Source organism: Antechinus flavipes, chromosome 3 (genome assembly GCF_016432865.1).
Source record: "Antechinus flavipes isolate AdamAnt ecotype Samford, QLD, Australia chromosome 3, AdamAnt_v2, whole genome shotgun sequence".
Lineage (NCBI taxonomy): Eukaryota > Metazoa > Chordata > Mammalia > Dasyuromorphia > Dasyuridae > Antechinus > Antechinus flavipes.
Window position 1 is genome coordinate 400649851 of NC_067400.1, and position 15420 is coordinate 400665270.

Here is a 15420-nt window from a genome sequence, read left to right on the forward strand (position 1 = left end):
GTCTTTTATTTTTCAAACAGAAAAAAGTATTTTCAAATATCTTCAAATCTTCAACCCCCTTCACTATTATTATCATTTAAAAAATCAACAATTTGGAATAAAGTACTTATTTGTTTTCCTTAATTTTGTGATAGTGAGAATGTGAGAATTCTAAATGAACTTCATTTAAATGTCTCTAAGGTTCTTCCAAAGGCCATCACATCCTATCATCAAAAATTACCATGAAACAACATCTATGGTAGATTTTGTTCATGCATGATATTCTTCCCTTTTACTCAAACGCTCACATATACTTCTTTTTAGTTGAATTGTAGAAGCTGGCATTTCTCACACAAAAAATAAACTTCTAGTAAAAAAAGTGGCAATGGCTACTTATTAGAAAATTTTAAAATGAATGAAAAGGATTTTTTAATTGCTATTTTAAATAAATTGTCTTTTGAAGAGAGGTGAAAATTTTGGTCCTCCTTATCAATGATTTTACTAGTTATTTTACAATTATATCATAATTAGACTCAATCCAGTGACATTCTCCCCCAAACCCACAGAAAGGGGATGTTAATTCCAAATTCCATTTAGATTGTTATAAAGCTAATGTCAACAGTATTTAATATGGTGACATTCTCAGTGGCCAAGAATATATTTATCTAATCTAAAATTTATTACTGTTTTAATGATAATTAATAATTTAATGACAATTGATGAATTTTCCCTATTTTCTTTTAGATTTTGTGATAATGCTATTATCTTAATTTTCTTCCTACCTATCTCAGCTCTCCTCAGTCTCCTTTGCTGAATCTTTATCAATGGCATGTCTATTAAATTTAAATATTACCCAAGATTCTGTCCTGTACCCTCTCCTCTTTTATCCATGTTACCTCTTCTGGTGAGTCCATCAACTTAATGAATTCAATTATCATCTCTATGTAAATGATTCTTACATCTATATACAGCATTAGTCTCCCTCTTATTTTCTAGTTCTAACTGTATAGTGTTAGTGTCATTACTGATGATGCCGATAGTTTACATTTCTCTACAACATATTATGGCACTGTGTTAAACACTTTATAAATATCATCTCATTTAATTCTCACAACAATCCTAGTGGTAGGGGCTATTATTACTCTCATTTTACAGACAAATAAATAAAGATTAAGTAAGTTGACTAAGGCTACATAGTTTCTGATGTCAGTTTTGAACTCCAGACTTCCTGATTCAAGGCCCAGCACTTTATGCATTGTGCTCCCAAGCTGCCGACTTATTGGATATTTATAGGTATCTCAAACTTCTCCCCAAACTTCCTCTTCTGAATTTCCCTATTACTATCGAGAGTACTATCATTCTATCAGTCACCCAGGCTCATAATATCAGTGTCATCCTTGACTGCTCATTCTCATATGCCCAATATATCTAAACAGTTGCCAACTCTTGTAATTTCTGCTTTCACAATCTCACATATGAACATTCCCCTTTCTCTACTCAAATAGTGACCCCTCCTGTTCAGCTCTTTGTCACTTCTCACCTAGAATACTCAATGTCCCCTAGTAATGAAATTCTTTGCCTTCTCACCCCCAACTTGTAGAATTTCTAGCTTCCTTCAAAATTAAGCTCATACACTTACCTTTTGGGGAAGGTCGTAATCTAAGTGTATGTATCTTTTATTTACCTAATAAGTTACATGTTATCTCCCTTATTAAAATTTAAGTTCCTTGAAGTCAGGAAATATTCTTGCCTTTCTTTATTTTCTCAATCTTTAAACAGCATGGGACACATAGTAAGCACTTAATGCTTGATGACTGAATCTTTAATAAATGTTAAAGGATTTATTCTTAAATTATTTGAATAATTATTGATTAAATTTTTTGTTTTATTTTGCTATTTTTTCTTTTAAAATTATTTAATTTGTTAATTCTGCAATGTATGTAATACAAATTGTTTCAAAATATCTTATATGGGAAGGGGAAATTTGATACTTTAAAATTTCTTTTGAATGAAATAAAAAGTTGTGTTTTAAACAACAGACAAAAAAGGGTGTATGTATTATGCAATGAACAAATAACATATTGTTCTAGATATGTATAAATGTATACTAAATTATCTCTATCAAGGCTCAAAAATTTTGCTACATAACAAATCAAGAAAATGATATTTTCCCACCATAGATACAAAAGGGTCTTCTGAAACTATTTTGATATAAAAAAAATAATAAGCTTTAACTGTCAAATATAGAATACTATACACTCATTATAAAAGTTGGAAACATACTTTTAGATCACACAACATGTTTTATATATGTGTGTGATTTTCATAATATGTATTTATACATATATACATATATTTATAGTATATTTAATATACATAAAATACAAAGCAATTTTAAGAGGCTTACCTGTTCTCCAGTAAAATTATACAAAGAAGACATATTTTTTCCATCATAAATATAAACCTGTTTAGGGTAAATGAAATTTCATGAAAATATGGTTTTAAAAATATTTTAAATTAGCCTAATTTCTATAAAGAACAATTTTCCTACCATTCCCAATGTCCTTGCAGCTCTTGGGACTCCAGAAACAAAGTCTGAAAAAAAAATGCAATTACTTTAATTACCGAAATGAGTAAAATTAAGTTTATGGTTAGTAGAAATCTGAATACTAAGAAATATTTTTACTTTGTTGTATTTTTTGGTAAACAGAAAAAGAAAATTAATATTGATATCTGATTTCTTGCTGTGGTTAAGGAGTCATATTCGAAGTAAAATCAAGGATTAGTAAAGTACACAACCAAATCTTTCTAAAACTCCTGAAAATAATTAGTGCATACTTCCTTGTCTTCGTAGGATCTAACTGAAGAGATAAGAAAGAAATACAATACATTAGGCTAAGGCAAAGTATTTGTACTTGAATATAAAATAATAAAGAGAAAATTGAGTAGAGAAATGCTGGGCAGATAGTATTCCAAATAAAGTAGAGTTAATAATTCAAGACTTTATAGAATAAATGTGAAGGAAGACTGAAGGGGATTAAGAGGCAAAGTTTAGGAGAAAGAAAAGGTATTACAAATATTTGAGGGAAAGAGTATATATGTAAAGATGTGTGTGGAGGGCAGGAATTAATAATTAACTTACAATTTTAAGAAAGTTAACCTACAAGAGAAGAATGTATGTGGAAATAGTATAATGGCTAACATTATGGAAAGGCTTAAAGTATCTAGCTGATTTAACTGTTAGGTTGCAAACAGGAGTAGAGCACTGGTAGATAAGCATAGTAGCCACCATGCAAAAAATTATTGCCAATTGTATTTTAAAAAATAAAAAAAGTTAGAAATTTGCATTAGGTTGGCAAACCTTTCATCTTTTAGGTAATCTGTATGAAGAGATTTGGGGAGGGGGCAATTTATAGAGTGAAAGTATGTCCCACTTCAATTGCAAGGGGCTCACTGTCTAGATTTTTCCCAAGAGAAGAACTCTCTAAACTAGATGTATGTCTATATTTGTTTTCTTTCAGGTTCTAAAATTCAGAAACCATCAGGGGAGAACATGTCTGCCCATCTCTTCTCCAAATATTTGGTAGTATGTAGCAGGGAATAATGACATTCCTACCTGGCAAAGGGTATCTAGTGAATTCTTAGTCTATAATAAAAAGGTCTTTCAGAATTAGTTTTGATGCATTTCTGACATAGTACTTGTTTGGAAATGATTACCCATCACTAAAAAAGCAGATTTTGAGAATCTAAACATAATAAATTTTAGGTGCATGCGCACGCCGCGCACGCGCGTGTGTGTATGTGTTTCTGTCAGCTGGAGATATACCACTTAAAATGTTAAACAAAGTAGTTTATATTTAAAGTCCTGGACAACAATGCCACCATAAATTCCTAAAGGTAGTAACATTATTTGAGCCTAAAGAGGCTTAAGAATTATTGTTTTGAGGGAAGACTAAAGAAAAATAAACTTAGCCTACATTTTTAAAAGCCTAGAATTACCTTCAATATACTAAAATGTATATTCTTTCATTATTTCATTGCATAATCATGATGTTTCTAAACCTATTTTCACCTCCACAATCTTTAGCCATCATGTATTCTGACAGATTAACGATTTTAATTATATATATATTTTTTAAAGCATCATACCTTCTATGCCATCATCATTGAAGTCCCCAACAGCCACAGAGTAGCCTAAACAGAAAACCAAATATAACAAACTATAAGATTTTCTGGGATTTTAATATAACTTTTAAAAATTATCTAAGTTCACTAATAAACTAATGTTTTTAATCCAATCAAAACAACTAAATGTATATTATGTATGTGTGTTTTTATGTAGGAAACATGAATTTAAGTAAGAGTAACTGCACTAAATACTTCAATAAAATGTACCTATTAGAACAACATATTATCGAACCACCTTAATTTTATCTATATAGCTTAAGCTGCAAGACCAAATTTATTGATCCTGACATAGGAAAGGGAATCACAGAGCTAAAATGTCAGATTTTCCATGATGCATACATTATTGGTTTTATCTTTTCATGTTCTTATATAGCTTTTTAAAGAATGTAAATTATGAGAGAGAATCTGATTCTATGTGTATGCTCCACTTCAAAACAAAAATTCTCTAACTTTTAAAAGGGAAAATATCTTAGTCAAAAAAAAAGAATAGATGAATATTAACTTTGCGTGGAATGAAGACACTTTATTACTTATTGGTTTAAAGATGCAATTTGCTAAAATGTACCAAGGACTACTAAGGCTGTAAAATATAATGTATTCCATACAGTGTTTTAAAAATTCATATTGGATGTCATTTCTAACAGTCCAAGACTTCATACAAGAAAACAAAGCAGAATTTAGTCCTCTTCTTATTGTGTAGTTATTGGTACATGGTAAGCACTTAAATGCTTGGTTAATATTTTAAATAATAATAATAATAACATCTAGCAATTGCAAAATCCCACATACAAAGTATTTACAAATATCATCTCACTTAATCCTTACAAAAATCCAGGAACATAGGTGCTATTATTCTCCCATCTCATAGATGAAGAAATGGAGGTAGACAGAAGTTAAATGGCTTACTAAGGGTCACATAGCCTCTATGTGTTGAAACCAAATTTGAACTCAGGTTTTCCTGACTATGGGTTCAATGTTCTATCCACTGTACCATTTAGCTGCCTTTGTTACAGTTATTAAAGGTTTGTCTCTACCAAAGGACATTAGCTCATCAGAACTCTAATGAACACACACATTCACATACATGCATTTGCATATATATATATATGTATATATGTGTGTGTGTATGTATACAACACACACAGAGCCAAGAAAAATACAGATCTTCTTAAGCTAATGGCAAATTAGTATTATTTTTATTTCATTTCATAAACATTATGCTTATTTATTTAATAATTATTAACACTTATTTCATAAGCATCATTTATATTTCACATTTCTATAATATAGTTTCTAAACTGTTATAACACCAAAATTAAAAATAAATAGAATAGAAAAAAAAATTTAAGCCAATATAATGTGAAAATCTGAGATGAAGGTAATCTCCACAATATCAATACTAAAATTTAATCAGTATTAAAAGAAATCTGATGAAAAAGTAGCAGCTCATATTTATGTTGTGCTTTTCAGGATATTTTTCTAATAATTCTGTGAGGTAGATAGTAAAAATATTATTGATTCTTTTTATACAGATAGAGAGGCCGAATCTTAGAGAGTTTAAATAGCTTATCCAAGGTCAAACAGCACTCTGTGTTCTTCACTGATCAAAAAATTTTCACAAATACATTAATAGTAATAATTAGTCATGTTGTACCCTCAAGTTATAAAATAATTATAGTTAGACCAAGTAATGCCATGGCTTTGATACTTACTTCTCACTGTCTATGTGATGTTACTTAAATCATTTAAGACTCCATGAGCCTCAGTTTCCTTATTCATAAAATTGGGGGGTAGGGGGGAAGAGATTAGATGATCAACAAGGTTCATTCCAGCTTTAGCTCCTATGATTTCCATTTTATAAAATGAGAAAATTGGAAGGAGAGAACAGCATCTTATTGTAGAGAGGGCATTGGACTTGAAGCCAGGTAAGATGCTAGCTAAAATTTCATCTCAGAAACTTACTAGCTATATAACCCTGGTTAAGCAACTTAATCTTACTGTGCCTTAGTTTCCTCATCTATAAAGTATTAGCAATTGGACATGATACCATATAAAGTTCCTTCTAGGTTTGAATCTATGATCTCATGATTTACCTATGGCCAAATAGCTTCTGTAACAGATTTTAAACTAAGTTATCTACTTACTCCAAGACCAAGGCTCTTTTCATCTTGTCATGCTATCTCTCAGTTCAATAGTAAAAAAAAAAAAAAATTGAATATTTTATATAGCATTAATAAATAACCTAGAAGAGAATGAAGTGATTTTTTTCTTCAAAATGATTCTATTTGATAGGCAAACAATTTATGAATGAAAGATAGAGATTGACAGATACACACTGACACAAAGAGCAAAAGAGCAATTGCATAAGATGAATGATTTTGGTTACATTAAATTAAAAAGGATTTTTACAAATAAAACAAATGTAGCCAAGATCATAAGAAAAACAGAAAATCAAAGGGAATCTTTTATAAATAATTTCTCACATAAAGGTCTCATATCTAAAATATATGAAGAACTTTGTCAGATCTATAGGAATGAGTCATTTTCCAATTAATAAATGGTCAAAGGATATAAACAGGCAATTTTCCAATGAAGAAATAAAAATGATCTATAGTCATGTGAAAAAAATGCTCTAAATCATTATTGGTTAGATAAATGCAAAATAAAACAACTCTAACTGGAATAAAACATTGGCTAAAATGATTGAGAGGGAAAGTGCCGATGTTGGAGAAAACATGGATAAACTGGGACACTAATTCATTGGTACTGGAATTGTGAACTTATCTATCCATTTTGGAAAGCAATCTAGAATTGGGTCAAAAGAGTTATTAAACCACCTATACCCTTTGACACAACAATACTACTTTAAGTCTTTTCTCAAAGATAATTAAGGAAAAGGGAAAAGAATCTAGTTGTTCTAAAATGTTTTATAGGAACTTTCTGTATAGCGACAAAGAACTAAATTTCAAGGATGGCCATTAATTGGAAAATGGCTGAACAAATAATGGTATATGATTGTGGTAGAATACAATTATGCTGTAAGAAATGATGAGTTCCATAAACTTAGAAGAACCAAATAAGCAAAACCAAAAGAATACTGAATACAATAACAGCAACATTTCTTTAAGAATGACTTTAAGGGGCAGCTAGATGGCACAGTGGGTAGAACACCAGCCCTGAAGTCAGAAGGACCTGACTTCAAATCTGACCTCAGATACTTAACACTTCTAGCTGTGTGATCCTGGGCAAGTCACTTAATCCCAATTGTCCCAGCTAAAAGCAAACAAACAAACAAAAGAAAAAAAACAGAATGACTTTGAGCAAATAAGTTATTTTGATTATTATAAATACTCAACGATAAAGGACATAGAAAAAATGCTATCTGCACTAAGAGAAATGATAAATAAAAGTACGAATAGCATAATTATCTATCTGTAAATATGTACACACACACACACATACACACACACACACACCTATTTATCTAATAGTAGCTATATCAAGGATTTTGGGGAGGAAAGAAAAAAAAGAAGGAAAAAAGAAATTTACATAATTGTATATTTAAAAAGAAAGGAATAGCAAGTTGTACATAAATTTATTTTCATGTGCAAACATCTTTTATATTATAATATCCTATGAAAATGTTTGTTTTATTCCACAAATTAAAAATAAAACAAATTTTGAAAAATTAGGTTATGTATTTAGAATACTTACCTAGGTAGCTGTCATCAAAAACAGCCTGAGCTGTCCGAGTTGCTAACTGGTTATTATATTTGATGCTATATACATGGGGGTCATATTTAGACACAATTTCTGCCACTTGATCAGAAATGAGTTGACCTGGGGGAGGAGGAAGAAAGAACATTGTGACTTTCCAATAGAATTTTACTTATGAATCTTAAAAAAAAAAAAAAGGAGGGAGGAGGGTTACCTATTTTTTTTTCTAATGCTACCATTAGATGATAATTTGTAACAGTACTTGGAATCCCTAAGTAAGAATCCTACTATTAACTTCTCAATTACTCACATTAAGGGAAAAAAAAAAAAAAAAAAAAAAAAACTTGAATTACTTTTAATTCTACCTATCAATGTCTGAGCAGTTTCATGAAGATAAATTAGGTATTTAAGGAATTATATGGACTTGTTCTGCTTCAGAATAACACTGGCATTTAAGGAAAGGGATATGGAATTCTTCAGGCTATTCTTCTATAATTATAATCAAAATCTTTAAAACTTAAAAAAGAACGTAGGATTTTGTTGTAGTTGTTGTTGGTGGTGATGGGGCAGAAATTTCCATAATGCCAGTCAATTCCAAAAAGTTCTCACTAAATGATTTTACTTGATTTTACTAAATGATTATATGCATAACCTCAAAAGGTAGTGAAAATATTACTATTACTATTATTATTTTCTGTCAGAAGAGCTCTGGCTCTAGGTTACTCCATGGAACCCAAGCCAAGTCCATATGAGTACAAACAAGTACAACAAAACCATATATGTATGTATGTATTTTTGTATAGGCACTTGATTTCTTAAAGAGTCAGCACCTAGAAACACCAGTAATTTCTCCATTTGTTTAATGTCAAAAGAAGTTATACAATTTATAGAGTTAATTTTTTTGTGTCTGTCTAATCAAGCTATGTAACCATAACATATGATACAACAAAGAGATGAAAGATAGCAAACACATTTATTACCATTTTCATTTATCACCATTTTATCATCCTGTGTTCTAGTAAGCCTCTCCCAAACTTTTACTGCTAATGACTTCCAAGTATTAATGATTTCCTTTTTATCCAGTATATATACAGTTTCTATTTATTTATTTGCTTGTTGTTTCCTCCATTAGAAAGTGAGTTCCTTAACAGGGACATTAATACATTGTTGGTGGAATTGTGAACATATCCAGCCATTCTGGAGAGCACTTTGGAGCTATGCTCAAAAAGTTATCAAGCTGTGCATACCCTTTGACCCAGCAGTGTTTCTACTGGGCCTATATCCCACAGAAATCTTAAAGAAGGGAAAGGGACCTGTATGTGCAAGAATGTTTGTGGCAGCCCTCTTTGTAGTGGCCAGAAATTGGAAACTGAGTGGATGCCCATGGAGAATGGCTGAATGAATTGTGGTATATGAATATTATGGAATATTATTGTTTGGTAAGAAATTATCAACAGGATGATATCAGAAAGGCCTGGAGAAACTCACATGAACTGATGCTGAGTGAAATGAGTAGGATCTGTACAATAAATAGATCATTGTATACTTCAACAACTATACTATTGAGATGAACCAAATCAGTTCCAATAGAGCAGTAATGAATTGAACCAGTTACACTCAGTGAAAGAACTCTGGGAGATGATTATGAACCACTACATAGAATTCCCATTCCCCTCTATTTTTGTCCACCTGCATTTTTTTTTATTTCCTTCACAGGCTTATTGTACACTATTTCAAAGTCTGATTCTTTTTGTACAGCAAAATAACTGTTTGGACATGTATACTTATATTGTATTTAATTTATACTTTAACATATATTGGTCAACCTGCCTTCTGAGGAAGGGGGTGGAGGGAAGGAGGGGAAAAATTGGAACAAAAGGTTTAGCAATTGTCAATGCTGTAAAATTACCCATACATATAACTTGTAAATAAAAAGCTATTAAAAAAAATAAAATGAGTTCCTTGAGGGCAGGTATTATCTTTCATTTCTTTCTTTCTTTCTTTTTAATCTATGGAATTTAGCAGTATGACTAGCACATGGTAGATACTTAAATGTTTACTGACTGATTTTCATAACAGAGCTCAAATCTTAATTGTCATATATTTTCCTATTACATCTACAATTAAGTCTGCTAATTTTTTTGAAGCACCAGTGACTTTCTTTCTTTTTACTAAAGTATTTTCTCATTCACAGAGTGAATTTTTGAAATTATCATTAAATCTTAGCCTCCATGTCATTTCTACTGCTGTTCCTAATAATAATAAAAACTTCACTGAACATTACATCAACAGTTGAGAAATCTCCTGAGTCCTCAGCATAGTTTAGATTTATAATGGGCAGAAAAGCACCTACAGACATCATTCAAATACTCACATTGTATTTATAAAACTTCAAACAAAATAATCCATCTAAGTTGATTTATTAAATATATCACCAGTTACTTCACACACATACAAAAAAGAAACAATTAATAAATAACTCTGATGGATAAATGCAAAATCTATCTTCCTGACAGTGTTTTGGCTCACAGGCATAACCATGTGACATTTCCTTCTCTCCCACAGCATGCCAGTCTGTTCATGTAGGCAGACAGAATGGAGGTGGGGGGAAAAGGGAGAAAGGAATGAATTTTTTAAAAAACTCATGTAGAAAGCTCAGAGATTTGTTAACAATTTCAGTAAATTTTAAAAATTCAAATCAAAATATGATAGTGTGGTTGGTTTTCTCTAGTAATTATTACCTGATTTGCATGTTTCATCTCTTTTCCACCCATTTATTTTCCTCATTTTTTTATTCCATTTTTCCTCTTCTCTTTCAATTTATATATTCTTTATTCTCCTTTATCTATAAAGTCTGAACCTATGATTGTCACTAGGAAACATCTGAGACTAGCATAAAAAAGGGTGGGGTGTTAAAAATGACTTGGAAAATGAAATAGGAAAGTTAAGTTGCCTATTCGTTTTACTTTTTAACCATTTTACATGGATTCTATTTCTGTTTTGTTTTACTAATAGTGAATTCACCTAATGGTAAAAGCTATAGATTCTTTAAATAGTATTTTTAAAAAAGAAACCACACAGCCCCATTTGATTAAGGAATAGCTAAAAAATTCTGATAATTAATATAATGAAAAGGAAGAATTCCAAAGAAGAATAGGAAAACTCATGTGAATTGATACAAAGTAAAATAAGCAGTTCCAGGAAAATAATGACTATAACATAATGTAAATGAAAAAACACAACAGCAGAAAAAGAAACTGGACATTGTTGGAATCTTTACAAACTGCTAATTCATTAGAGTTGATGTTTTGGGCCAGAACCTGAAACAAGGTAGTAAGTAGAACTAATTGATACAATGCTTGTGTTCACACCTTTACTCATTGGAGTTCACAAGTATGGGAGATTCACAAAGTAAACTTTGTAACTTTGTGAATTCACACCTCCCTTGAAGCTCTTAGGACCAGAGAGCACTCTGGGAGAAAACCCACAATCCTTCTCTCTCGTATCCCACAATTCCTCTCTCTCATATAAAAGATACAGACAGAGGCTCTTGGACAGATTTCAGTGGAATTACGCCAGAAGCCCTCTCTCTGAGGCAAGAGAGATCTATTCCATTTTCCACTTGGCTGGCTGGGCTGAAGGACAAACCTTTAGATTTGGAGACATTCGGAGGGAGCTCTTGGAACCAAGCAGAGAGATAGGCCTTTAAGAATCTAGCTATCCTGGCCCAAAGAAAGAGACAAGACTTGGAAGGAGAAATAAACATTTGCATTTTTACCAACTGGCTGCATTTGGGGTAATTATTGATCTGAACTGAAACTAAGGCTGCCTCCAGAAAACCTCGAGAAACCTTCTCCCCCAGAGAGAACCATCATCTTATATTATATTTAAAAGAAGAAAATCACCACAGGACATTGTACAATTAGTAATCCACCCAGGCTCCAAAGAAGAGACTTTAAAAAGCACCTCCCTCCTTTTCTTTTATTTGGAAAGATGGGTAGACTATGGATGTAGAACACAGCATATACTGCCAGACTCAGTTGATGGATTGATCAGTTTTGTTGAAGTGTTTCCCTTACCCCAACTTTTCCCCCCTTATTCTTTGCTACAGGAAATAGCTTATTGGGAAAGGGAGGAGAAGGAAGATAATATTCATATATAAAGGTGACATACTGTAATGGGCTGAGGCTTGAGTTGATGCACTGAGGTCCCAAGCACGTGAGGCTAAATAGTAATTGGACCATAATCTATTAATATATAAGCTTGGAGAAAGAATGGCCCCGCCCACTCTTTGTGCAAGTCCTGATGTGTTGTATAGGAAATGACAATTTTGGTGGGTGGAGGCAGGGGAGTGGAAAAGGAAGGGGAAGGAGAGACTGCTGGCTGGCATCTTGTCACAGCTGCTCACATTGCCATTGCGATGGCTCTTCAGCTCAGGTCTCCCTCTGCTAGCTGGCTTCCTGTCGCAGCTGCCCATATTGCTATCGCAATGTTTCTTGCCCATATTGCTATCCTTTTTCACCTCTTCACTTCAATAAAGATTGAAGATTTTTCCCTTAACCTGAATTCCTGACTCTGGCTGATTTTAAATACGCGATCATCACAACATACAAATAAAGACATCTATAATAATTTTAAGAGATCATGCAAGACAGTTCAAGAAAGCAGATACTTCTCTTGTTTATGTTTTCTCTTCCTCAGTGAACACTACATTTGATTTTAATGATTAATAAATAAAGTTTTCATTTTAAATAGCATTTTTTCATTTTCAAATAGAGAATATTTTAATACAAAAAATTGAAAAAATTTTGAAAAGACATTTTTAAGACAAAATAGGTTAGCAAAAATCAGTATCAGATAGTGAATAATTTAATTTACTTACCTTGCCAATAAAAACTGCCAGGACCTCCCAGAAGTACTCTGTCTGCCTGAGGGGGAAATGATGCAGAAAAAAAATTCTTTTAAAGGTTATATGTTTCAAATTAAAATAATAAAATATCGAGTAAATTAATGTTAAAATTAAAATTAATTCTACTCAGGTTGGATAACTGTCATTTTTACTAAGATATATTTTAAGAACAAAAAGGGAAGTAAAAATTAAACTCTCTTAACTCAATATCATTTGGCCTATTACTTTTCCCACCATGTCAAATATGGCATATCAAGTATATATGTCAAAATAAATATGGATCCTGTTAACTTGACTGTATCTGCTATTCTAACATAGGGGTTTTCTATTATTAAACTTAGATTATCAAGTCTGTGACTACAGAGGCACATTTCCCATCCTGATGATTATCAAAGGATCTTCATGCTTCACTGGAGGGAAACTCTTGTTGGTACCTATAGTAACAATCTGACAAAATTAGAGGAGAAACTAAAGAGCACATTTTTTTCAGAGTTGATTGTGGATAATCTATTGTGAAATTTCCTAGTCCTATTCTGTGGCTATTACAAATCACAGAAAATTAATTGAGTGTTTTAGACATAAAGTACTTACTTGTTTCAGCCTAAGATTTAAAAAAAAAAATGTGTGTGTGTGTGTGTGTGTGTGTGTGTGTGTGTGTGTGTGTGTGTGTGTGTAAACTAGGGGACAAATCCATCCCTAAATTCCAAATTATTTCAAGTTTAAATATATCACCACTGCATGACCAGATGATATTGGCAATGTTAATGTCTAAATGGTTCCCAATTAAAAATTTGTGAAGTTTGGCTTTAGAAATTATTTTTAAAAACTAAATTGAGCATTAGAGTTATTGTATTATGAAGTAAGAATATTTCTGGTTATTGTAGTGCTATAAACATAAAAATACATTAATCTCTTAAATGTAATTATTTTACTATAGTTAAAATTATTCACTTTATATAGAAATCTTATAGTTTGGATCATGAATATCACATTGGCATATGAAGTGAATAGAGAATGAATTATTTAAGTAATTAATTTGGGCAAATAGTATAAAAACTTCGTAAATGAAATGCAAATAAAAGGATAAGAACAAGATAATAATACTTTATTACATTTTTTATAAATGATCATGACACTGTGGTGTCTATTGTTTTAATTAATTTCACTTATCATAGCTTCTCTTTCCCCACAGTCTATAAAAAGGTCATTATCCTGCTTATTTGGTTTTTAATCAATATGTTCCCGGGTTATCTAGAGCATTAATTACTGCACTGGAATTTATTAAAAAAAAAAAAAAAAACACTTGAAAATTTGACAAAGAGAGAAGAGAAAATATATAAATAAAAAACATTTACGAAAAGTCTCTTTTTTGCTTTTTTTTTTTTTTTTTTTTGGTCTGGTTCTATAGAAATGTCCTGGTGAAGAACTCCCTGTACCAAAATAAATCAGCAATTATTCTGTAATTCATCACCTTAGAGCATTGCCTCAAACAATAAAATTAAATGGTTTGCATAGAGTGATATAGTGCACGCATACACACACACACACACACACACACACACACACACACACATAAATATGTGCATGCATACATATATATGCATACTTGTGTGTGTGTGTGTGTGTGTGTGTGTGTGTGTGTGTGTGTATACACATATCATGGTTTCAATCCAAGTTTTACTAAATCTAAGTCAGGTACTCTATCAACTACATTAAAAAAGTTACCCCTTCCCCAAATTAAAATATTTGAGAATTTAAAGTTTTAGAAAAAGATGAAATAACAGAATTGTAGAATTAGATAAATGTCAGACTTTTTGATAGAGGATTAGAGCATCTGTAAGTTATATGTAGAGATCCAGGATTTAGCCATTTCTGTTTGCCTGAGCTGGAGTAAAAGAGTTGCTCATGATTGAGAAGATGAGAAAACTAGGAGAATAAGGCATTTGAGGGAACCATCAATATGAATGCTGAAGCCTTTAATAAAATCGTAGGAGTTGGTAAGGAGAGAAAGATTGTGAGTCAAGTTTTAAACTCCTTGACATAGGAGGAAGAATGACTTTGGGGTTGATAGACAATAGCTACTGTGTTCCACATGAATGAAAATGATTAATAGATTGATTTTAAAGAAGAAAATGTTGCTAAGTGATGGCAACAAATAGAGAATATCAAAACTGGCAATGAGAGCAAGAAATATTCTGATTCTCTGACTAGGACCAATGTGTCATGGAGTATGAGAAGAAATCCAACTAGAAATGGAAAAGATGACCAGGATGGAAGGTCATTTAGATGAAACCAGGTCTCAAACATATAAAGGTTAAATTATTTTGATTATAATATATATTTTTCACTTGGTACTAAAAGACTCTCAAAGTCAACATAGTGTAATTAACAAATAATCAACCCATGGGATTTGGAATCTTTTACCTGGTTTCAAATCCTAGGCTGAAGATTGACTCTGTGATTATGAACAAGTCATTACACATCTCTTAGCCTTAATTTCCTACAAAATTAGGTATTTGGATTAGATGACCCAAGAGGCTTTACCAACTCTAAATCTATGCTCTTATAAGATGTCCCATAATAGATGACAAAAATCACAATTCACTGTATTCTGTTCTAATCATACC

General features: G+C 31.6%; 1 protein-coding gene across 2 annotated transcripts in view; it reads right to left on the bottom strand.

Annotated features, from left to right (window-relative positions):
* The window catches only part of ITGAV (integrin subunit alpha V), a 128221-nt gene that overhangs the window by 50218 nt on the left and 62583 nt on the right, over positions 1 to 15420 (bottom strand). For both annotated transcript variants that reach the window (XM_051986060.1, XM_051986061.1), the window contains exons 6-10: positions 12767 to 12812; positions 7882 to 8007; positions 4129 to 4173; positions 2531 to 2574; positions 2387 to 2443 (exon numbers count right to left, since the gene is read on the bottom strand). In XM_051986060.1, the coding sequence (XP_051842020.1) occupies positions 2387 to 2443; positions 2531 to 2574; positions 4129 to 4173; positions 7882 to 8007; positions 12767 to 12812 (318 nt within the window). The remainder of the gene's footprint in view (positions 1 to 2386; positions 2444 to 2530; positions 2575 to 4128; positions 4174 to 7881; positions 8008 to 12766; positions 12813 to 15420) is intronic.